Source organism: Notolepis coatsorum (genome assembly GCF_963971535.1).
Source record: "Notolepis coatsorum genome assembly, chromosome: 19".
In the NCBI taxonomy this organism is placed as follows: domain Eukaryota; kingdom Metazoa; phylum Chordata; class Actinopteri; order Aulopiformes; family Paralepididae; genus Notolepis; species Notolepis coatsorum.
In genome coordinates, this window is record NC_140183.1 from 24528930 (window position 1) to 24554638 (window position 25709).

The 25709-nt window shown below is 44.5% G+C and overlaps 1 protein-coding gene across 1 annotated transcript in view; it reads right to left on the bottom strand.

Annotated features, from left to right (window-relative positions):
* Positions 1–216: 216 nt before the first annotated feature.
* Positions 217–25709, bottom strand: part of tcaim (T cell activation inhibitor, mitochondrial) — a 37835-nt gene continuing 12342 nt past the window's right edge. The window contains exons 6-10 of the mRNA XM_084336309.1: positions 19245–19342; positions 14432–14523; positions 6712–6944; positions 3322–3453; positions 217–525 (exon numbers count right to left, since the gene is read on the bottom strand). Of these exons, the coding sequence (XP_084192435.1) occupies positions 300–525; positions 3322–3453; positions 6712–6944; positions 14432–14523; positions 19245–19342 (781 nt within the window). The 3' untranslated portion in view covers positions 217–299. The remainder of the gene's footprint in view (positions 526–3321; positions 3454–6711; positions 6945–14431; positions 14524–19244; positions 19343–25709) is intronic.

Below are 25709 nucleotides of genomic sequence, written 5' to 3' on the forward strand. Positions count from 1 at the left end.
GTTCGAGCAAACGCCAGGACAAATTCATTGTATGTATGGCAAAAGTGTCAACAGGCAGATTCTGACGGAGCAAATTTGGTGGCGGTTGCGCTGAACATTCCTCATGTCAGACTCTCGTGCCCTTTCTACAAATCCCTGTTTCCATTATGGCGTTTGAAAGTTCTAAGGCGGTACATAAGGCTTGTACGTTTTATTCTGTACGAAAGGGGACCGACCGTAAGGAGCAGCTCTATACCCCGTTGCACCCCTGTGAGAAAAGACGTTGTGAGATTCAAACCCCTTTGGCAGCGTGTGGCTCTTTAACCCTTCCAGTCCCACGGGATGCAGAGGTCTCCGTCCTGCATGACGGAGTAGAAGTGGGAGACGCAGAGGTGGAGGCCCTGCATGAGGGGCGAGCGCTGCTCCAGCAGCCGCCTGCAGCAGTGGATCATCTGGCCCGAGGTGACGCTGGGCTCCTTGGAGAGGCTCCTCAGAGAGAGGCTCTGGAGACAGTCCTTCAGGGCCGCGGCCTCCTCCTTCTGCAGCCTGGGACCACGTGCCCAAAGGAACAGTGGAATAGTACCGTTTATCTTGGCCAAACATCATCTCCAGTTATGGTGTCATCTCAGTAATTATTCAAATAAGTTGAAAATGGTCAATAGTACTAAAACAATTAATCTATGAACTGACCGCTGGATGGGGGAAAATGTAGAATATCTTTTCCAATTTGGGCTTTTTGTAATATTTTATGAAAACAATGTCTGGGCTTACATTATCTGTGTCTTATTGCTATATTTACAATATAGATATAATTGTTTCACACAAAAAAAACACATATGAACAGAACACAGATGGTTTGATATGAGTAGAGAAATAATAACATGATTATTAGAAAACTGATATTAGGCGAGAAATAATCAGCGTTCTAATAGGCATGTTATTATGTTATTATGCCTCTATTCTCTACTGAAAGAATGCAGTGCACAGAAATATGTTTTGGCTACTGCTATTAGCATAATGATTCAAGCTCATTCTCATCGTTTAAGATTTTGAAACAAGAACCAAGCTGTGTGGCATCTGTAGTATGAATACATTTTTTTATTAATGCAAGAATCAAACAGTTAATTTAATTGTGACCAAAATCTAAATCTCAAAATCTATAATTGTATGATGTCTGAAATCGTTCCACCCCTACTAAATGTGTGTATCGTTCCACCCCTACTAAATGTGTGTATCGTTCCACCCCTCCTAAATGTGTGTATTGTTCCACCCCTACTAAATGTGTGTATCGTTCCACCCCTCCTAAATGTGTGTGTCGTTCCACCCCTACTAAATGTGTGTATTGTTCCACCCCTACTAAATGTGTGTATCGTTCCACCCCTACTAAATGTGTGTATCGTTCCACCCCTACTAAATGTGTGTATCGTTCCACCCCTCCTAAATGTGTGTGTCGTTCCACTCCTACTAAATGTGTGTGTCGTTCCACTCCTACTAAATGTGTGTATCGTTCCACCCCTACTAAATGTGTGTATCGTTCCACCCCTACTAAATGTGTGTATCGTTCCACCCCTACTAAATGTGTGTATCGTTCCACCCCTCCTAAATGTGTGTCGTTCCACCCCTACTAAATGTGTGTGTCGTTCCACTCCTACTAAATGTGTGTATCGTTCCACCCCTCCTAAATGTGTGTATCGTTCCACCCCTACTAAATGTGTGTGTCGTTCCACTCCTACTAAATGTGTGTATCGTTCCACCCCTACTAAATGTGTGTATCGTTCCACCCCTACTAAATGTGTGTATCGTTCCACCCCTCCTAAATGTGTGTATCTTTCCACCCCTACTAAATGTGTGTATCGTTCCACTCCTACTAAATGTGTGTATCGTTCCACCCCTACTAAATGTGTGTATCGTTCCACCCCTACTAAATGTGTGTCGTTCCACCCCTACTAAATGTGTGTATCGTTCCACCCCTACTAAATGTGTGTCTCGTTCCACCCCTCCTAAATGTGTGTATCATTCCACCCCTACTAAATGTGTGTATCGTTCCACCCCTACTAAATGTGTGTATCGTTCCACCCCTACTAAGTGTGTATCGTTCCACCCCTACTAAATGTGTGTATCGTTCCACACCTACAAAATGTGTGTATCATTCCACCCCTACTAAATGTGTGTGTCGTCCCACTCCTACTAAATGTGTGTATCGTTCCACCCCTACTAAATGTGTGTATCGTTCCACCCCTCCTAAATGTGTGTATCGTTCCACCCCTCCTAAATGTGTGTTGTTCCACCCCTCCTAAATGTGTGTATCGTTCCACCCCTACTAAATGTGTGTATCGTTCCACCCCTACTAAATGTGTGTATCGTTCCACCCCTCCTAAATGTGTGTATCGTTCCACCCCTACTAAATGTGTGTTGTTCCACCCCTCCTAAATGTGTGTATCGTTCCACCCCTACTAAATGCGTGTTCCACCCCTACTAAATGTGTGTGTCGTTCCACCCCTACTAAATGTGTGTGTCGTTCCACCCCTACTAAATGTTTGTGTCGTTCCACCCCTACTAGATGTGTGTATCGTTCCACCCCTACTAAATGTTTGTGTCGTTCCACCCCTACTAAATGTGTGTATCGTTCCACCCCTCCTAAATGTGTGTATCGTTCCACCCCTACTAAATGTGTGTGTCGTTCCACCCCTACTAAATGTGTGTATCGTTCCACCCCTACTAAATGTGTGTATCGTTCCACCCCTACTAAATGTGTGTATCGTTCCACCCCTACTAAATGTGTGTGTCGTTCCACCCCTACTAAATGTGTGTATCGTTCCACCCCTACTAAATGTGTGTTCCACCCCTACTAAATGTGTGTATCGTTCCACCCCTACTAAATGTGTGTTCCACCCCTACTAAATGTGTGTATCGTTCCACCCCTACTAAATGTGTGTGTCGTTCCATCCCTACTAAATGTGTGTGTCGTTCCACCCCTACTAAATGTGTGTGTCGTTCCACCCCTACTAAATGTGTGTATCGTTCCACCCCTACTAAATGTGTGTTCCACCCCTACTAAATGTGTGTATCGTTCCACCCCTACTAAATGTGTGTTCCACCCCTACTAAATGTGTGTATCGTTCCACCCCTACTAAATGTGTGTGTCGTTCCATCCCTACTAAATGTGTGTGTCGTTCCATCCCTACTAAATGTGTGTGTCGTTCCACCCCTACTAAATGTGTGTGTCGTTCCACCCCTATTTAAATGTGTGTATCGTTCCATCCCTACTAAATGTGTGTGTCGTTCCATCCCTACTAAATGTGTCTGTAAAAGGATGGACTATAAAGGCGATGTGCCACTCACTGGTTATCGCGGTTGAGGCGCTTCCTGGCTTCGCGGGCCTGGCTCTGGAGGAAGGCCTGTAGTTTAGGAGGGTCACAGTTGGTGGGGATACTGAAGTGGCCCATCTCATGGAGACGAGGGGTGTAGCAATCACTGGAATCAGCACACAACACAACACCATTTAATGCCTATAGGCAGCAGACTGAAATCTAAATCAAACAGTTAAGTCTGAATATTCTAAGGACACATGCATAATAAAATAGGGCCACTGCCAAAGGGGTTTGAATCTCACTAAAGAAATAATTAAAGGTCCCATCCACTCAAAAACTTGTTTTCTATGCTTAAATACACCTGGAGGCATAACTTTGACTCTACAGATTGTTACTCGTCGTCACCAGAGCGCCTGTTTCACATTCTACAGCTTCTCTGTACTTCCCTGAAATCTGAGTTGTATGTCAGTGATGTCATGTCAAGCCATTTTCAGTCGTTTATTGAACAATTTGGAGGACAAAAACACAATGAACAGTCAAAAGGATTTTCTGAAAAAAAAATTTAGGGAGTCTTGAGGGATGGGTTTTTAAAGAATCAATCAAGAATCAATCAAGAGGTTTATTTGTCACATACATACCAGGGCATACAGTGAAATGAGCGGGTGGTCATGCCCGCATTGATTGTGCAAAATACAATAATAAAAATAGGCATAGAAAATAAAAGAAAATAGGTAAGACACAAGATATGCATGGTAAAAAAAGACATGCTAAGTTCCTGAGAAACTGGTTCCTATATACGCTACTATACAATATACAATTGTAACTCTTAATGTATCTAAACTATACTATACAGTACCTCCTTCCTTTAAAATGACTATTTTTTTAAAGTGACATTTTGTTTAAAGTGATTGCTTTAGCGGTTGCCGCATGAGTGTTGTGTGTGTGTGTGTGTGTGTGTGTGTGTGTGTGTGTGTGTGTGTGTGTGTGTGCTCATGTGTACTTGTGAGTTGAGAGTTCAGTGTTCTGATGGCCTGGGGGAAGAAGCTGAGCCGGAGTCTGTCTGTTCTTGCAGCGTGTGACCGTAGGCGCTTGCCTGACCGCAGCATCTTGAACAGGCTGTTGTTGGGGTGGTGGGGGTCTTTCATTATTCTGCAGGTTCTGGATTTGCACCTCCTGTTATATAAGTCCTGCAGGGGTGGTAGTGCAATACCCGTAGTACGCTCTGCTGAGCGCACCACTCTCTGGAGGGCCTTCCTGTCCTGTGCCGTGCTGTTTCCAAACCAGGCAGTGATGTTTCCAGTCAGAATGCTCTCTACAGCCCCGGAATAGAAGGAGTGGAGTATCTTCCCCGATACTCTGAACTTCCTTAGCTGTCTCAGGTGATAGAGGCGCTGTTTCGCCTTTTTCACCACATAATCTATGTGTGTTGACCATGTCAGGTCCTCTGTGATGTGGACTCCCAGGTACTTGAAACTGCTCACCCTGTCCACGATAGCCCCGTTTATCCACAGTGGCGTGTGTGTCCCCTGCTGTATTCTCCTAAAATCCACGATCAGCTCTTTGGTTTGACCAATGTTCAGGAGTAGGCTGTTATCCCGAGATTCCCGGCACCAGCATGCCAGTTCATCAACCTCCTCCCGATAGGCCTTCTCGTCATCGTTAGAGATCAGCCCCACCACCACTGTGTCGTCCGCAAACTTCACTATGGAGTTGGAGCTGAACCTGGCCACACAGTCATGTGTGTACAGTGAATACAGCAGTGGGCTCAGAACGCAGCCCTGGGGGGACCCGATACTCAGGGTGATTTTGCTGGAGGTATGACCCCCCACCCTGACGCCTGGGGCCTGTCACTTAGAAAGTCCAGGATCCAGGCGCTCATGGCGGAGCTCAGACCCAGATCGATCAGCTTGTCAACCAGTCTGGTGGGGACTATGGTGTTGAAAGCTGAACTATAGTCAATGAACAGCAATCTCACATAGCCCCCCTTCTGTCTGTCAAGGTGAGATAGTGTGTTGTGTAGTACTTGGGAGACCGCATCGTCAGTAGACCGGTTTGTCCTATATGCGAACTGCAGTGGGCCCATGTTACTAGGGAGAGAGGCACAGATGTGGTCCTTGACCAGCCTCTCAAAGCATTTCATGACCACAGAAGTGAGTGCCACCGGTCTGTAGTCATTTAGGCCTGCTGGAGAGAAGTTTTTTGGCACAGGGATTATAGTGGACATTTTGAAGCAGGCAGGGACCACGGACTCAGCCAGGGATAGATTGAATATGGATGTAAATACTGGGGCCAGCTGATTTGCACAGGACTTAAGTATTCGTCCTGTTATCCCATCTGGGCCTGCAGCTTTCTGAGTATTTACTCCCATGAACGCTAATCTCACGCTGTGTTCCGTCAATGAGAGTGTGTTCCCCCCCCCGCGGATGAACCCCCCCTCCCCGCGGCAGCCGGCGCGTCAGTGGCGCCGTTAGCCGGTGAGCTAACGTCGCCACTGCTCGCCCCAAACCTGGCGTAAAAGGAGTGGAGTTCATCCGCGAGAGAGGCATCAGCACTCACTATTGAGGGGGGGCTGACTTTATAATCAGTTATCGTTCGTACTCCCCGCCATAAGCCTCTCGTGTCGTTCTGTGCCATCCGTGTCTCCATCTTGTTCGCATATCGCCGTTTTGCAGCCCGAACCTCTTTGCGTAGCATATAGGCTGCTACCTTGTACTCTTCCATACTTCCCGATGCTCAGGCCGAGTTGTAAGCAGCGTTACGAGCGAGCATTCTGGGCCACTCGGATGGAGTTGTCCACCCACGGTTTCTGGTTTGGGAAAAGCCGTACCTTCTTCGTGTGGAGAATGTTGTCAGCTAACGTTGTTATAAAACTGACTACAACATCCGCATATTCACTGACGTCACTGGAGCTCGACCGGAGCATGCCCCAGTTGACGTCATCCAGTGCGTCTTGTAGCGTGGCCTCTGAGCTCTCGGACCACTGCTTCACCTCTCACGACACAACAGCCTCTCGGGCTCTCAGTTTGTAGCCGGGCGAAAGGAAGATGGCGTCGTGGTCAGATTTACCTAGCGGTAAAACGTATTTCCCCCCCTAGTGGTGCATTTGATATGTTGGTAAAAGTTTGGCATAACTTTTTTTATATTAGCCTTATTGAAGTTGCCGACTACGATCTGGGTGTTTGTTTTGGTGCCGGTTCAAATAATCCTGTAGGTCTGCCAGAGCTCTGGCGGTATCGGCTTGCGGTGGGATGTATACTGCTGTTGTTATTAAAGGTGGAGGATATGGGGTAGATGGGTGGGATTTTAAAGGTGGAGGATATGGGGTAGAGGGATTTTAATGGTGGAGGATACGGGGTAGAGGGATGGAGCCTACGAGGTGCTATGTACGCAGGCGTGTCTGTGTGTGAGAACCACAGCTTACTTCTCCAGGGTCATGGTCAGCCCCTGCAGGCTCCTGGGGTGCAGGGGGAGGCGTCCAGGGAGCAGTCTCTTATGGAAGGTGTTGAGGGTGGTGTAGTGTTCCTCGATGGGCTGCACGGGGACCAGTCTCTCCACGTGGATCACCTGGATGCCTCCGAGAAGAACACTGATCCTCTCCTTCAGCCAGTCCGTCTGCTGCTGTAGACTACGGTAGCTAGGCAACCTCTCAAATAGCTGGCACACACACACACACAAATAAGGGTTAACAAACTACCCGTTAACTGCTACCACTGTAAAAAATAAATTATCATTAGAAGTTAGGCACAAAATCAGTGTCAGTTCACATCTGTATGTATATATTTTTTAAACACACAAAAAACAGACATCAGAAATGTAAGAAGAACATTTTAATATATATATATACACTGTTCCTTCTTGACTGCATTTATCAGTTGTTAGTGTCTTAGTCGACTAAGACTTCTTCAGTAATTTTTCATACAAAAAAAATGTATGAATGAATGAAATCGGGTCCTGCTCAATCTGAATTCTAAAGGTGTGCCCCAAGGTTCAGTGTTGGGTCCTGTTTGTTTTACTATTTATTAGGGGTGTAACGGACGGTACGTGTATTCGTCCCGCGAATTTACGGTACGGCCGTCACGGTGCGGTACGCGCGCCATACGATGAATACGCCCCACAGCGCAAACACACGAGTCGCACATGCAGGCACTCGTGAGGTCCGTGCGCGAACAGCGCGCGGCACACAAGAGTCCCCGACTTCAGTTCAGAGTGGGCGAATGTGCACGGAGAAAGGCACATTTACATTGGAACAGCTGCAGGCTCATTACAATTTTACAGTTTTCTTTCGTTTTCTTGTTCGCCCAATAACGTTAACCAAATGAAACCAATGGAAAGAAACACACACGCGTCGCCGACACACACACACACGCGCGCGCCAACAAACACATCAACATTCTGCCCCGCCGGACTCAGACACAATCAAATAAAAAAAATTAAAAAACATACTTTTCCGGACAGATCTTCTGAGCTCCACTGTGTTTAAATCCAAATAATCCTCTGCCATTGTTGTAATATGTCATCTGTTCTCTAGTATTCAGTCTCGTTGTGAAGTAAAATTCTCTCTAGAAGTGAAACTGAAACTTGTTTGTTTGTTTGTTTGTTTCTTTATTAACAAACAAACAAACAAGTTTCAGTACCAGAAACTTAGCAATGATACTGAGAGAAAATGGTGGTTTTTCAATGTATGTGATGTATAGATTGGGGAGAGATGACCACAGCTAAAAACGGTGGTAATGAAATGTGCATGGTTTGCTTTAGAAAACGGTGATAGAAGAAGAGGCAGTAGCCAGCACTGCAGAAGGTTTAGCAGCCAGCCGAATGTTTACATTCCTTGTAAGAACATAGATAAGAGAGTGTAGGCCCAGAGCAGGAGGAGAGGGGTGACCTCTTTAATGCAACAGTGGATGAAACGTTTAATGGTGTGAAAGGTTAGCAGTCGTCATGACAGCACGTCGCATGACAACCAGGAGAGGGGCGGGGGGCCGTCGTTGCTACGACGAAGACCTATAAGTCGAACGGTGTTTCCGGGTAGGGCGGACCAGAATCTGACCGAGAGCGAGTAGGACTGAGATCACACCGAGGACTCTCTCCTCTTATCACGAGAGGGGAGGGGGGGGGGGGGTTGAGGAAGAATGCCACGACATCATTAGCTTCGGCTAACACGAGGAGGGTTTCAGGCTAACGACTAGGCCTGACCACTATTGGACTGAATAACAAAGGACAATCTGAACACACCGAAAGATCATTAGAATAGACTCTCCAAGGACAATACAAGCTGTTAACATCTGAGCTGAGGTTTCTGTTTAGAGAAATAAAACCACGCTCCTCCTTGTAAGGTATTTCACGTTGTCGAAGTGTCGAATTCTTACGGATTTGAATATTTATGGTTTATGGATTGCACTAACGGGGGAGATAAGGATCTTATCTACCAGTATCGGAGACGTCAGGACCATTAAAAGTACACAACGCAGAGGAATTGGATGGAGGGCCAAACAGACGAAGACGTGATACTGGCCAGTTTGATCAGAATCTTACAGTTGATGCCGTTGGGACCCGGATTTGCAAGAGATTAAAACAACGGGAACAGTTGGTTGTTGATGACAGCCGGATTTGCAAGAGATAAGAACAACGGATAAAGACTTTTTCAATAATGGGGCGACAGTGGACAACAGTCATCAATGTGTGGGAGAATCATGATCGAAGCAAGGCCGGCCAGCCCTGGGAGAGAGCGGCGAGTCGAGCGGTCAGGAGGCGAACCAGCGCTGTAGGGGAAACAGCGCTCCGATCAAAAATGTGAGTTCACTGTGCACACGGTTGTTTTGATCTTTTAGAGCCAAATTAAAACGAACAGATAGTGAATCCGTAAACGTAAACATTTCTAGTTCGACAGAGAGAATGCCAGCTGTAATAATATGAGCAGAGAGCCATGGTGAAAATCGAGGGTGTTATCTACAGAGAATGAAAAGCAAACGGGGCAGGCTGCACGGTTTCTGGTGTTGAGAGTGTAAATGCAGGAGGAGAAAGGGGGGGGGGGGATGCTGAACCAGACTGAAATCTGTTATGGCGGGATTGTTATGACAAGACTGTCGCCTGAGACGGCCCACCTTAAACTGGTCGCTGTGGTCTCAAGACGGCCGGAATTTGTCGTAGCGGGAGGAAAGTCGATCGGGTGTTTACCTTAAACTGTGTATTATGTCCGATAAGCAAGAGTTTAGTCCGGGAGAAGCGTCCCCTGATATGGAGGAAAAACAGCAGTGTTTTTAGGCCTTGGAAGGTTTGTTTGAGAGTAGCCATTTGCACAGAGCCGCAAAGGGCCACGAGGAGGATGAGACAAGATGGCAGAGCCACGAGGAGATAACAAAGGATAAAGAACCAGGAAGTGACACGTCAACTAAACCACCATGGAGGAGGAGTAGGTCGCCACCCAGTGGCGGAGGGGGGTAGTGCTGGGGAGTTTCCATTACCCATAGGGGAATATTTAGAGTTTAATTCAATTAAGGAGTTTAATTGCGGAGGGGGGGGGGGGTAGTGCTGGGGAGTTTCCATTACCCATAGGGGAATATTTAGAGTTTAATTCAATTAAGGAGTTTAATTGCGGAGGGGGGGGGGGTAGTGCTGGGGAGTTTCCATTACCCATAGGGGAATATTTAGAGTTTAAGTTAATTAAGGAGTTTAATTTAAAAAACGTACCAACTGTTTGTGTGTATACACGGTGGTGTATGTGAGAACTTTGTAAAGGAACTCAAAGTGTGGTATAGAGCGACGGGACAGCTCCAGGGCGACGGTAGACAGCCCCGTAGGGTATATAGAGCGACGTGACAGCTCCAGGGCGACGGTAGACAGCCCCGTAGGGTATATAGAGCGACGGGACAGCTCCAGGGCGACGGTAGACAGCCCCGTAGGGTATATAGAGCGACGGGACAGCTCCAGGGCGACGGTAGACAGCCCCGTAGGGTATATAGAGCGACGTGACAGCTCCAGGGCGACGGTAGACAGCCCCGTAGGGTATAGAGCGACGGACAGCTCTGTTGTATGTTAGATGATAGTACGAGTACGTATGTGATGCGGTTTATTAAATGGGTTAATTATGGAATTAAAGAATTCCAGTGGGGCCTTCTCACACCTAATAAATAGGCAGAGTCTTGAGGGGACACGTCACCAGAAAGAACTGGCGCGCGCTGGGGGTCAACCGTGGGACAAACGTAGAGCGCCGAGTGGGTATCGTTTAGCTGCTGGTGTCACGCCGGAAGACAACAAAACAGGGAACAGCCCTGTAGGATTAGATATGGGTGTTGAGAAGGTGGGGGACTAATAGAAAACAAATAGCGCCATGGGCTGTAGGACACTCACACCGTCCAACAGTCTGAAAGGGCGTGGCCATGGCAGGGGCTTGCAGAGGAAAAAATATATAGAGAACGAGCTGCAGGCCCAAAGCCACGGTAGACTAATAGAAAACACAGGGTCGAGTGTACAGAAAGACTGCCGGTGTTGTGTTTCTGCTTTCAAGGGGGGAATGACACCGACAGCGATGGAGATGGCCAGGAGACAGACTGGAGGAGGAGGAAGCCGCAGGGGCCAGGCACGGCAGCCTGGTACACAGATCGTCCACGACGAGAGAGAGGGCCGACGGCGGTGGAGATGAGCCTCAACCAAGATGACCGACAGGGCGGAGATGACCGACGGGGCGGAGACGGCCGACGAGGCGGAGTCCAGCGGTCGCAGGCGGTGTTTGCCCAGGGGAGAACGAGGCGGACATCGGAGGGGGCTTCCCTGCGGAGACGCTGTTTAGAGAGCGTTTTGAAACAACAGAGCACGGGCGGTGAATCATGAACAAAACAGGGACTTCCTTTCAGAGTCAATCAGGAGATCGAGAGACGAGACAACAGCGAGAAGTCCTGTGTTCATTGATTAGGAGTATGAGATATAAATGGAGGATTCATATATAAGATATATGTATAGAAGGATATATATATATAGAAGGTAGATAAGAGGGAGAACAGTAAAACAACAGGATATAATTATTGGGAGCAGACAATGGTTATGAGTCGTTGGATGTTGTTGGTTTTGGTGGTCGGTTTCGGTTCCCTTTGTGCACGAAGGGGGGCGCAAACAGACATCAGGCAGCAAGATCACTGGGTTGACCGTGGGCCGTCTTCGTTTCTTGTGCACGAGAGACGAGGTTGGTTTGCTTCAACCACAGGCTATTTTTGGCATAATTAATTAAAAAACCAAATAATGATTTATGATTCTGAAGGGGTGATAAGAATCAAGGGGGGATTGAGAGAAAATGGTGGTTTTTCAATGTATGTGATGTATAGATTGGGGAGAGATGACCACAGCTAAAAACGGTGGTAATGAAATGTGCATGGTTTGCTTTAGAAAACGGTGATAGAAGAAGAGGCAGTAGCCAGCACTGCAGAAGGTTTAGCAGCCAGCCGAATGTTTACATTCCTTGTAAGAACATAGATAAGAGAGTGTAGGCCCAGAGCAGGAGGAGAGGGGTGACCTCTTTAATGCAACAGTGGATGAAACGTTTAATGGTGTGAAAGGTTAGCAGTCGTCATGACAGCACGTCGCATGACAACCAGGAGAGGGGCGGGGGGCCGTCGTTGCTACGACGAAGACCTATAAGTCGAACGGTGTTTCCGGGTAGGGCGGACCAGAATCACACCGAGGACTCTCTCCTCTTATCACGAGAGGGGAGGGGGGGGGGGTTGAGGAAGAATGCCACGACATCATTAGCTTCGGCTAACACGAGGAGGGTTTCAGGCTAACGACTAGGCCTGACCACTATTGGACTGAATAACAAAGGACAATCTGAACACACCGAAAGATCATTAGAATAGACTCTCCAAGGACAATACAATCTGTATTGTATTGTATTGTTTAGAGAAATAAAACCACGCTTCTCCTTGTAAGGTATTTCACGTTGTCGAAGTGTCGAATTCTTACGGATTTGAATATTTATGGTTTATGGATTGCACTAACGGGGGAGATAAGGATCTTATCTACCAGTATCGGAGACGTCAGGACCATTAAAAGTACACAACGCAGAGGAATTGGATGGAGGGCCAAACAGACGAAGACGTGATACTGGCCAGTTTGATCAGAATCTTACAATACGTAGGCAAGTGGATGCCTGAACACAGAATGACACCAGTATCATATATATATAGAATATATTGATGAATATATTATTCATTCATTCATATTCATTCATTTATTTGCATTTATTTAAAATGTGTTGGACCTTATGGTGTTCTTGTTTTGTTCTTGACTTATTGTTATGTTTCTTCTTGACTTGTTTAAAGAAGACGTGTCCGGCCCATGGGGACATTAACGTGTGTTGTCGGGCCTTACAAATAAATTTGATTTAATTTGATAATAATTATCATGAATATAATATATAAATAAAAATTTAATTTAATTTAGAAATTTAAATTTTTTTAAAATTATATTAATAATTATTATTATAAATATTTTTTTTCTGTTGTACCGAACTCATACCGAACCGTGACCCCAATACCGAGGTACGTACCGAACTGTGGCTTCTGTGTACCGTTACACCCCTACTATTTATATTAGTATTTGTATGCAGAGGATACTATTGTATACTGTATCCGACACTGACACTGTTCAGTTGGCCGAGAACTTGCACCTTTATTTTAATGTTCTTCAGGAAGCTTTTATCAATCTTAACCCTTTCAGTGCCACGGACGACATATCTCATTTTATCAGCCCCCCCATTGAGTGCCCACGACGACAAATAGTTTTATTTTTTTATTAGCGATCTGAATTCATATTTCATCAACCGAGTCTCCCGTTGGTACACCAGCCCCTACAGGAGCTCAGAATGGAAAAAAGCGCCCCCCTATCGTCTATCCCTGTGTAACTGCAGGTCAGTCGCTTAGACAGATCTGATCTGTAGATCTGTAGTGGCGGAGCCAACTGGCTCCTTGTGCTGGCAAGCCGTCTGATGAACATGGAAGTGATTGCGGGACGGAAAGCAGCCTGGATTATATATTCACAGCAGCCAATAATCAATCAATCAACGCGATCGATATTTGGAATGGCGATCAGGAATTGGAATAATCTTTTTGGAGAACATCTGATCTAAGGTAAGGAGTCTATGTTACCAGTCTTGGGGTAATCGGAGCTGTATTCGCTGAGATAACAGAGTGTCCCCTATGTGCCATGTGTGTGAGTGATCTTGCGGGAACGAGAGAATCGATTTTTCAGCTCGCGTCTATAGCGTGCATACGTACACATATACTATCGATAATCTAGCGTTTATTTGAAAACTATTCATAAATAGGCCGACAAATGACAACGTGTCTAGTGTATTCGAGAATATTCCAATAAATGCCGTTTATGAGGGAATCTTTCCATCTTCCCGGAAATTTTCGAGAGAACGATAGCTTTTCAAAATGCTATAAAAAGGATATGAACCGATTAAAAAACAATCCGTTTCGACAATGTTGACTGCAAAACGAGTCATTGATAAGCAAGGGGCAGATTAGACACAGCCATAATTTAAAACATAGATTAGGCGTTTTTAACGCTAACATTGAAGTGGATGGTGGCATTCAACAGGGTAAATCAACGTTAATCAAAGGCACTGAAAGTGTTAAATGAGTCCTCAATGCTAGTAAAAGAGAATTTATGCTGTTCTCCAGAGCCATAAATGTTTATTATGATGAAGTACATATATCTACTGTAAGTGGTTCTAACATTGAGAGAGTCACAGAGTATAAATATCTTGGCTTATGGCTTGATTAGCTATTTTTCATAATCACTATAATATTCACAAATATGTTTTGGTTTTTAATAACCACTGGATTTAAAGGGGTTCATTAAACAGACTCCTTGATTAGTCGACTATGAATGTCTTTAGCCGAGTACAAACACATTCACATACCTACACACAGAAAAACCCATGGGCAACATGGTCAAATATAAGAGTTTCCACCATTGTGGTGTCAGAGATAAAAATCCATTCCTTCCCTTGAAACGAATGTGATAAAGTAACAATATATACAGTTCATATGTGCATTTCAACACATTAACGTCAATCTGTCATCATATGTACACTCACATCATGACATGTACAGACATTTGCACCGCATATCTTACTGCAGTCTTACCTTTGTCCAGTGATGATGAACATCCATGGTCCCCAGCATGACGTGTCCTGAGGTGTTCATCCCTGATTGGTCGGTGAATACTATGGTGTGTCCTATAGGGAGTGAAAGAAGCGCATGGTCTTTAACTGATATTTACAGGTTTCTGTAACATTAATATTTTCCACTATCAGTTTAAGTGTTGGGGAAATTCTCAGAAACAGGTATCTCAGGTACTGTACGGATAGTGATCAAAAAACTCTTCCCAACTCTAGGCCCTGCCCTACTCAATATCTTCAACACCTCCCTGTCTACTGGCGTGGTGCCCCTGGCCTTTAAATCAGCAGTCATTAAACCACTACTTAAAAAACCGAACCTCGACCCTCTAATCTTAAAAAATTACAGACCCATCTCCAATCATCCGTTCCTATCCAAAATATTAGAACGGATTGTCGCAACGCAACTTACTGACCATCTATCAAACAATAATCTTAATGAATCTTTTCAATCTGGCTTTAGAGCCTTACACTCCACCGAAACTGCGGTTACCAAAGTCACAAATGACTTACTGCTCTCTCTTGACTCAAACCTAACTTCTGTGCTCTTATTGCTTGATCTCAGTGCAGCCTTTGATACTATCGATCATTCGATTCTTCTAGGTCGGCTTGAGAATCATGTTTTATTAATTAATTTATTAATATCAATCTTATTTAACTGATAGAACACACTGTGTGGTCTATAATGATTTAACATCCGAGACCCTCCCAGTGCAATGCGGGGTCCCACAAGGCTCTGTCCTGGGCCCTTTGCTATTTTCGATTGACATGCTACCCCTTAGCAATATTACACGCAAATTTGGCATAAACGTTCATTTTTACGCTGATGACACCCAATTATATATACCTATTAAGCCAAATGATTCCTCCCAATTACAAAATCTTGAGGCTTGCCGTAAGAAAATGGATGTCGCAAAACTTTCTACTCCTTAATGCAGATAAAATTGAGATGTTAATTGTTGGCCCCCCAAACCACAGAGGCCTGTTTCAGGACATCTCCCTCAAGAGGGCCTCAACTTTGATACTTGTCATGTATCCCAGAGCTCCACCATAAAAAACCTCAGTAATTTTTTATTCCTCCCTCTCATTTAATGCACATATAAAAAATGTCACCAAAATTGCCTTCTTCCATCTTCGTAATATCGCTAAAATTCACCCCATTTTAACTCTGGCTGATGCTGAAACCCTAATTCATGCTTTTGTCTCATCACGTCTAGACTACTGTAATGCACTTTATTCAGGCCTACCTAAGTCAAGCATCAAAAATCTTCAACTCGTGCAAAATGCGGCTGCATGAATACTAATTTTATCACATCACACCAGTTTTGTCCACCCTCCACTGGCTTCCTATTCAAGCCCGATCTGACTTTAAAGTGCTACTCCTCACCTACACAATTTTTAATGGGCTTGCACCGCTCTATCTATCCAATCTCATCTCTCGATACTCGCCCGCTCGTGCTCACAAAATGCAGGGCTTCTATCGATTCCTAGGGTTAAAAAGAAATCCGCCGGCCACAGAGCCTTTGTCTACCGCGCTCCCTACCTGTGGAACAAATTACCTGCCGTCGTCAGGGGCGCCTGCTGTCAAAGCTTTTAAATCCCTGCTTAAGACATCTTTTCTCTCTCTCCTTCAACCTACCCTGATCTCACCTGGTAGGGGCCTGACCCTTAGATTAATCCGTCTAGTTTAGTTAGGATGTCTATTTGCTCCCTTAGATTAATCCGTCTAGTTTAGTTAGGATGTCTATTTGCTCCCTTGTCTGCTTTTCTGCAGACATAGGAGAAAAAGCCCTCAGCTCGGAACTAGGCAAAATCTGCATATGGCTCGCCGACAACAAACTATCATTACACATGGGCAAAACAGAGTCCATTCTCTTCGGTTCAAATAACAAACTCAGCAAGACCGACGGCTTCTCAGTTACAGTGGGTGACAATATTGTCACAAGGAAAGATGAAATTACCTACCTGGGTTCCATCCTAGAGGCTAATCTTTCCTGTGACAAAATGGCATCCAATGTAATAAAAAAAAGTCAACCAACGAACTTGATTCTTGTACCGGATCTCCTCTCTGGTAAACAAGAATACCCTGAAGACTCTGGCAGGAGCACTCATTCAAGGGTACTACGACTATGCTTGCACCTCATGGTACCAAAGCACCTCAAAGGCACTAAAAAACTAATTACAAACATCTCAAAACAAACTAGTCAGACTACTGCTTGACCTGACTCCTAGAACCCACCTCACCCCTGCCCACTTTGACAACCTAGGATGGCTTAGAGTAGACGACAGAGTACAGCAACTTGCAATGGGCCTGGTCTACAAGATACACTACACGACCAAGGTACCCATGTACATGTCAAAATACTTCCCAAAGGTCAGTGAATACCACGATCACAACACCAGAGGGAGCTCCACAAATCATGTTAAACCCAGATTCGGCTCAAACAAGGGACTAAACACGTTTCGCAATTATGCCACATCAATGTGGAACGCCCTACCCAAAGCTGTAAAGGAATGTGAATCACTACCCACCTTCAAAAACACTCTCAAAAAACACCTACGGGAGACTGCAATTCGAAACTGGCCCCTACAAATGTCCTAACCCAGTTGTACAGTAAATTACCAAGTATGGCTTTGTCAGTATTCAAATGTACAGTGTCCCCCCCCCTACCCAACCACCCCCCCCCCCCACCTCCAATGTACAGCCCCCCACCCACCCAACCCCACCCCACCTACCCAGCCTCCTCCAATGTACAGTTTCTACGTCAAATGTATATACACTCTTTTTCTGGACACTTTTTGTATCACAAACAGTACTGTATTTGCAAATCTGGTATGTCATAAATGTATAGATGTAGCAGTACTGTCTATCTGTATGTTGTGTATGTCATATATGTTATGATGAATTGAAAATGGGGGACCCTGATGTAAACAAGACGAAAGTCTTTCTCTGGTCTGCATCCCCTTAACAATTGTATGTATTGAGCTGTACTGTACTGTACCCATTCTGCAATCTGTTAATAAACTTTTCAATCAATCAATCAATCAATCAACCTTTTAACCTCTGTCTCCGTCTTCACAATTTTCTTATATACTATGATTCTACTGTCACCATGTACATTGCATATGCTCACTACTTGTATTTATTGCTCCATCTCCGCCAACTACAAACATGGGAACTCTCTAACCCCCTCCTATTGCTAGGTATTAGTGAGTTTTTCCTTACCTTCGCATGGGGTATGTCTGGGAGTGTTGCATTTATTTTATTTTTTGCATTTATTTAAAAAAAATTGGACCTTATGTCTTATTGTGATGTTTCTTCTTGACTTGTTTAAAGAAGAAGTGTACGGCCCATGGGGACATTAACATGTGTTGTCGGGCCTTACAAATAAATTTGATTTGATTTGATGCGCTATATTGGCAGACAACCGGTATCGGTGGATATGGGCTTTAAAAAAAAACACAAATCGGTACAATTTAGTTTTTACAGATGATATTTGGCTGATTGTAGATTTGGCATTTTTGCAACATTTACACAGTTAAAGCTGCAATAGATTCTGACCACTAGAGGACAGCAAGTGCCATTTGTGAACACTCAGCCCGCTTCTCTAGCGTGCATAAGTACACATACTATCGATAATCTAGCGTTTATTTGAAAACGATTAATAAATCAGCCGAAAAATGACAACGTGTTTTGTGTATTCCACTAAAGAGCTATTATCGCGGAATTTCTCTGGAATTACTAGAACTCTCCAAAACTATACTCGGTATAAAACGGAAATGTACCAATGAAAAAACAATCCGTTTTGTACATGTTGACTGCAAGCAAGTCATTGATAAGCGAGGGGTGTTTTAGACCCATAGCCATAATTTAAGATATAGTTTAAGCCTTCGCAAATTTCCCCGACCTCCCATTGACTTCCTTATTGGCACTCTAGCCCATATATGGTCAAAGGGGCGTGGCACTGAATGTATTAAACAAGGTAGGTAAATACTACCTACAAACATAATACTGTTCTGACAACACAGGTCTTTTTTGTTTCGTCAACAAAGAAAATACATGATGAAATAACAACAGACTGGCTGCTGGTAGTGCAGGGTTGTTTGAGTAGGTCAGGACACCATGACTCAATGAGACCTTTCGATAGCAGGGTTGTTTGAGTAGGACACCATGACTCAATGAGACCTTTCGATAGCAGGGTTGTATGAGTAGGACACCATGACTCAATGAGACCTTTCGATAGCAGGGTTGTATGAGTAGGACACCATGACTCAATGAGACATTCTGATAGCAGGGTTCATTGACTACGACACCATGACTCAATGAGACCTTCTGATAGCAGGTTTGTTTGAGTAGGACACCACGACTCAATGAGACCTTCTGGCCATGTGTGTTGAAATTGAAGTGTTGAAAATGTCAGAAAATGATTATTTCAGCTTTAAAGTTTTGCTTAATGTACTTGCAGAGGGAACAACATTATTCGATTACCGGTAGTTATTATTATTATTATTATTATTATTATTATTATTATTATTATTATTATTATTATTATTATTATTATTATTATTATTATTATTATTATTATGTTCTACTCTATTATTAATCCATCTACCTGCCTGTACCTCCCCTCCCCCCACCTGAATTTCCCCAAGGGGATTAATAAAAGGAACACCTGACTTGACTCCATTCAAAGAGATATGGGTCGGGTCTCGTTAGTCCCCGTTATCAGGATGGCAGCAGAGTGAACCATCTTCTCTCTAGACAGACCTTTGGTCATTACCTCGTAGGTTGATCAAAGCCTCTGCGTTCTGCTGGGAGAGACGGCCGAGACTCTGCAGCTGACAGCAACGGTGAGCAACTCCCCAGCTACGCTGCCATCTGCAGGCCAGGAGGGGAATGGACAGGTGTCACAGGGCAGGGATCAGTCTGTGTTACCAATGTTCTAACAGAGTGAGGTTAGTGTGAGATTGTCATTATTATCAGTGAGATGGTCAGAGCAGCAATACCTGTGAAGAACTGACACGGTAAAATGCTCAGTTATTTGTGTATAACCAAAACGTGATTACGTTATAACTAGGGATGTCCGATATTATCGGCCGACCGATATTATCGGCCGATATCGGCAGTAAAATGTGATATCGGAAAATATCGGTATCGGTTTAAAAACAAACAAAACAATAACAATATTTGTTATATATATATCCATTGAAATGATTAGTTACCTGAAATTATTCAGTTTTTTGGATGGGGAAACCCTGCATATATCGGTATCGGTTGATATCGGTTGATATCGGTATCGGAAATTAAGAGTTGGACAATATCGGAATATCGGTATCGGTAAAAAAGCCAATATCGAGCATCCCTAGTTATAACACAAGGGACACTCTTCATTTCAGTTGTGTGTATTAAAAAAGGTACTATAGATAACATTCAGCCACTAATATCGCACTAGAGCACCATCATTTACATAATGTATGTGCAGTGGTAACAAAGAGAACGCTGCCAGAACGTAAAACGCTGGAAAAGCATGATGTTACGGTTCCACTATGACTCGTTTCCTAGATGCAGTAATAAGACACCACATTATTACATTTTTGTTGATACATTTCTCATATAACAACATACTGTATAGCCACTGTTGTTTCTGTTGTGTTGTTTCTTCCAACACAGAGGGGAAATGGTCATTCTAAGAGCCGATCCCAATACTGTAATGTAGGGTGTCCTGATTCTTTTGTGGTTCTAGGGGAAGTGGTCATCTAGGACTGACTGTGTTTTCAGATGCTGACTCTAAACGGAGGGGTAGAAGGGAGGTCATAAAGGACTTTCGGTTTCCCTTTGAGGAAATACGCTGAATCGTGTGTTGCTTTTTTCTATCTCACGCTGTTCCAAAGATGATTACAACTATTTCCACTGCTCCAAATCAAGAAAAAGGTATCTTTTGACAACGGACTTATGTCGTTATGTCAGTTAAACGATCAGATACGGTGAAACAGCTCAATCGGATGAACCGAGCGGTAAACATTTGTTTTCTCCGTGGCCAGTAATGTAGGAGAGACCTGTCTGGTTACAGGTGGTGTTTCGCAACTCACTGGTGTTACTGAAATATTGAGGAAAAACACAGAATTGTGTGGCTTTTTCTTTCTGGACACACATCGTTCCAAATATTTTAGTTCCACTACAGTACATTTCAGTTAACCTCTTGAGCCCTAGCCATATTTTCAGAAGATTTGCCTAAAAATACATGGAACATTGCTCCACTTCTACAAGGTTCATTTGCATGTCATTGGTATCTAGGGACCTCAGGAAATGTATTCCCAGTATCAGAAATATTGTGTCTGTTACTAGTCAAGTCAAGTCATTTATTTATAAAGCACGTTTAAAAACTCAAGAGCCAACCAAAGTGCTGTACAGTCAAAGCATAAAAATTCATAATACAAAAATACAAAAAGGCACAGCAGGACAAGACAGTACAATCAGAGAATAAGACAACAGTAAGCCAACACACGGATAGAGTAGCACAAAGTACAATATAGCACACAGGGGACAGAAGAACACAAGAACAGATATAAGGGGGAAGGGGCAAGATACAATTGCATGGGAGTGTGTGAGTTAGGGTGTGGGAAAATCAGGGTTTATTGAAGGCTAGGGAGTAAAAGTGAGTTTTTAGTCGAGACTTAAATGTCTCCAGCGAGGGAGCAGTTCTGATCTCCAGGGGTAGCTGGTTCCACAGCTTGGGGGCCACGGCCTTAAAAGAGCGATCGCCTCTTTTTGAGTCTGGTGCGGGGGGGACCAGCCGAGCCTGGTTGGAGGATCTTAGTGACCTGGGTGCTGAGTAGGGGGTTATAAGCTCTGTGATGTACACAGAGCCAGGAGGAGGATTTTGAATTATATTCTAAATGGGACTGGGAGCCAGTGTAGGGAGGCTTGAACTGGTGTAATGTGTTCTCTCTTTCTGGTAAGGAACCTAGCTGCAGAGTGATGGACCATTTGAAGGCGGGACATGTTGCTTGACTAATGCCGGTGTAATAATAATAATAATAATAATGCAGGACCTGCTCAGAGGTCTTTAATTGGCATTGGCTATTATCCACAACACACACACACCGGAACACACACGCATGCATTGTCTGTAGGATCGCTGATGCGATTCGTCTCTGCGATTAACCCATCCCGTCGTCCTTCCCCCCAAGGGCAGCCGGGAGCAGACAGGCGTCAACGTGAGCCGCGCCAGGGGACCAATCCAAGTGCTCCTGTCCGTCTTCGTCAAGGACGCCACAGCGTTAGCGATCTGTTGTTGTGCATGTTTTTCCATTGGGTTTATCTTATCGGGGGGGAAACCCTTGCGAGCACGGGGAGAACATGCAAACTCCACACAGAAAGGCCTGGGAGATACCCCACCTGGGTACCTGGCATCATGGAAACCTGGTCCCCAAGCGGGAATCGAACCCTGGACCTTCTTGCTGTGAGGCGACAGTGTTAACCACTACACCATCGTGCCGCGTAGAGGGCATTGCAGTAGTCAAGGCGTGATGTGATGAATGCATGGATTACTCTTTCCAGGTCAACGGGTGAAAGGATTGGTTTTATTTTTGTGATGTTGTAGAGTTGAAAAAAGCAGGATTTTACAACGAATTTGAGCTCTGGGTCGAAAATTATACCCAGGCTCTTGATGTGGGGCTTGAGGTGGGTGGAGAGTTGTCCTCGGCTATTGGAGAGTGTTTTGGTGGAGGAGGGGGGGGCAAACAAAATTATCTCCATTTTGTTTTCGTTGAGCTGAAGGAAGTTGTGGGCCATCCAGCTTTTTATGTCCCAGAGACTGTCTTTAAGGGAGTCTAGGTTAGCTGTGTCAGAGGGGTTGAGGGGAAGGTAGATTTGGGAGTCATCTGCATAAAACTTTTATGAAATAGTGTTTCTGGATGATTTCGGCCAGGGGGACCATGTAAATAGAAAAGAGTATGGGGGCCAGGATGGAACCTTGGTGGACCCCATACGGTAGACTAGCTGACTACCCAAACTGACCGAAAAGGAGCGGTCGCTCAAGTAGGATGTGAACCAGTTTAGGGCAGAACCACCAATACAGAGCCTGTGTTCGAGACGATCGACCAGGGTGGAATAGTCGACCGTGTCGAATGTGGCGGAGAGGTCCAGGAGGAGGAGCATGGCACAGCTACCCGAGTCGATGGTAAGAAACAGGTCATTGTATATTTTGACTAGCGCTGTCTCAGTGCTGTGGCCTGCCCTGAAACCTGACTGGAATTTTGTCTACTACAGTATGCATGAGTAAATTGTAATGAACCAAAGGAAAATATAGATGATTATTATTATAATATTTTTCATCTTTGACGGTGAATAACACCATGCTAACATTGACCAGACATGAAGACTTACCACTGAGCTCATTCAGCACCTTCTTGAGAGCAAGTGTACAAAAGATCTAAGCAAATTAATAAAGGGCAGATGATTTACAGGGGGTTTTGTAGATACAGTACTGAATTTTGCCATCCGGACACATGCAATATGAATATAGAATATAAGGCCTATAAATGATCTTATTATGGCCAAGTCATACATCTATGGATCGAGCCAAATCTCCGCTTTCCAATGGCAGAGTTAAATCTGGATTTAGTACCACCAGGCGCCAGTTACAAGCAGTGCATGCGAGAGGCGCGGCGCGTGAGCGGCGTGGGGAGCGGAGCGGGCGGTTTTGACGTGAGCGAGGAGTGGGTTTTAAAATGGGTCGGCGCGACGTCCGGAGCGAGAGTTCTCCTCCGCTCCAATCCACTCCGGGCCGCTCACAGTGGTTTAACACTGATGTAATATACATGTAGTACAATGCCAAAGCAACAGATGGCGATGTACAAACAATGAGAAGGGTGAACCGTCACTCATATCCCGTTAGAAAAAGTATATGACGCCATTGTTGTTGTCGTTGGCTTACATGCTAACGTTAATGGCAGCGACCATAGCATTGTGGCTAGGCTAGCTATCATCGCTTAGTAGAGCTAGTGAATGGATAAACAACGTTATTTAACATTGCAGAATGGGTACAATTACAATATGGCTCAATACAAACAATTGTTAAGGGGCCCAGGGGGTGTAGACTGTTGTAGTTTGAGCTCATTTACACCATGCTCCAAAAAGAAAAGAAAAAAATTTGTCGAGCGATGTGGAGCGGGGAGCGCTCTATTCAAGGTGAGCGGTGAGCGAGCGGAGAGCGACTTGGGGGCGGGGTCAACATGAACGATTAGCGGAGCGGAACAAGCCGTCTAGAGCGAAGAGCGGATTTCACGCCCGCGCCGATCCGCTCACGTGGCCTGGTTACAAGGCAGAAAAGCCTGTGAATGAAATCTACTCTAAGTATAGTACAGTTACTTTTGTATAATGTCCATAGCTCTGCCATTTTTCACCAGATTGCAATGCGTTTTTTTTTTATATAGACGTTCACAGAAAGGTAAAGAAACAATATACGTAGTATTTTATGGCAATAACGTTCAGGTTTGTTCGAGCAGTGAGATATAATCACGGAAATAACATCAATATTTTCTTTTCACGTCAGCTGGCTGCAGCTTTGACAGCGACTGCTGTGAGCTGGGTAGTGTTGTTTTATGAAATGTCTACGTCCATCGTAAGCCCTGGGTCTCCTCTTTCTTAAGACTACAACGATTTCATGACGGCGTCATTTCATGACGGTGTCATTTCATCACGTATAATCACCTGGTTTCCGATGCAATGCACAAAGATTTTTTATAAGCTCATATTTAGCTAATAACACTTAAAATCATTGGTAAACAAACATAGTGCTGAAAATATACACTTTGACTGCTGTTTTGATATAGTTAGGGTCTTTACTCTTGGCTACATTTGAAAAAGAAATGCAACAGACTGTATTTCTTTTTTTTTGTGGATCTTTTTCCCCCTCCTTTTTCCTCAGTTTTTCTCCCATCCCAATGATAGTCGTTATGCCAATTCCCAATCCCCTTCCTGGTCGCGTGAAGATTTTCCCTAAGCGGGTTGTACTTCCGCGTTCGGTTTGCGCAATCTGATTGGCCACTGACGTTTCTGGTCATGTGACATGTGCGCCAATCGTGTGACGCCTGTTTCTGCGCCTATTTCCGGGTCTAACAGCCTGCAAACTACCTAACGCCTAGTTTATCACAGGTTAAGCGAAGTTGGTTAAGGTTAGAGTAACTAAGCTTAACCGGTGGCAGAACTAGGCGTCACACGATTGGCGCACATGTCACATGACCAGAAACGTCAGTGGCCCATCAGATCGCGCAAACCGAACGCGGAAGTACAACCCGCTTAGGGAAAATATTCACGCGCCCCGACCGAACTGTAGGAGTCGCTGTTTACAACGACCAGGACCCACCCACCGGCTTTCCCACCCTCTAACACTGCCAATTGTGTTAGTACAACGGCAGGCCAAGCCGGAAGCAACGCCGAGAGCTGGGCTCGATACCAGTATCTCCTGCGTTGGTGGCGAGCATCTTGCCCACTGTGCCACCCAGCCGCCCTGCAACAGACTGTATTGATCGATTTATGAAGTGAAATAAATCTCGGCCCGGTACCGGGCTTAACCCTTTCACTGCCGCACTGCCAAACGGTTAACCCTTTTCACTGCAACAATACACAGGTTAACCCCTTCACTGCCACACGACAGCAGGTCGACCTTCGGTCGTGTGATAGTAAAGGGTTAACCTTCTGTAGTGTGGCAGTGAAAGGGTTAAAAATAGGGAAATTGGCTTTTTTACCGATATACCGATATTGTCCAACTCTTAATTTCCGATACCGATATCAACCGATACCGATATATTGGGGGTATAACGGAATAACATATCTCGTTGTGGAATTAACACAACATTCTTTTTAAAATTATTATTTTTTTATTTTTTTTATTTTTTTAAACCGATACCGATGATTTCCGATATTACATTTTAATGCCAATATCGGCCGATAATATCGGACATCCTAGTTAAAAAGAAAAAGTATTGTAGGCACACAATTAACATAATCAAAAAATACGCTGTGCTTGATGCATACAATAAATACATAGGCCTCTCATTATTATACTGTATGTAACTACGCTGTTCTAGGCCCTGCAAAAAACAAAATACGCAGATACATAGTATGTAGGTCCTTTACATTATTTTACTACTGATGACAAAACGAGGGGTGTCCCATTTCCTAGGTAAAGACTTCAACCCCTATCCCTTGTAGCTTCAGTTTGAAGGGCCACTACCCAGTC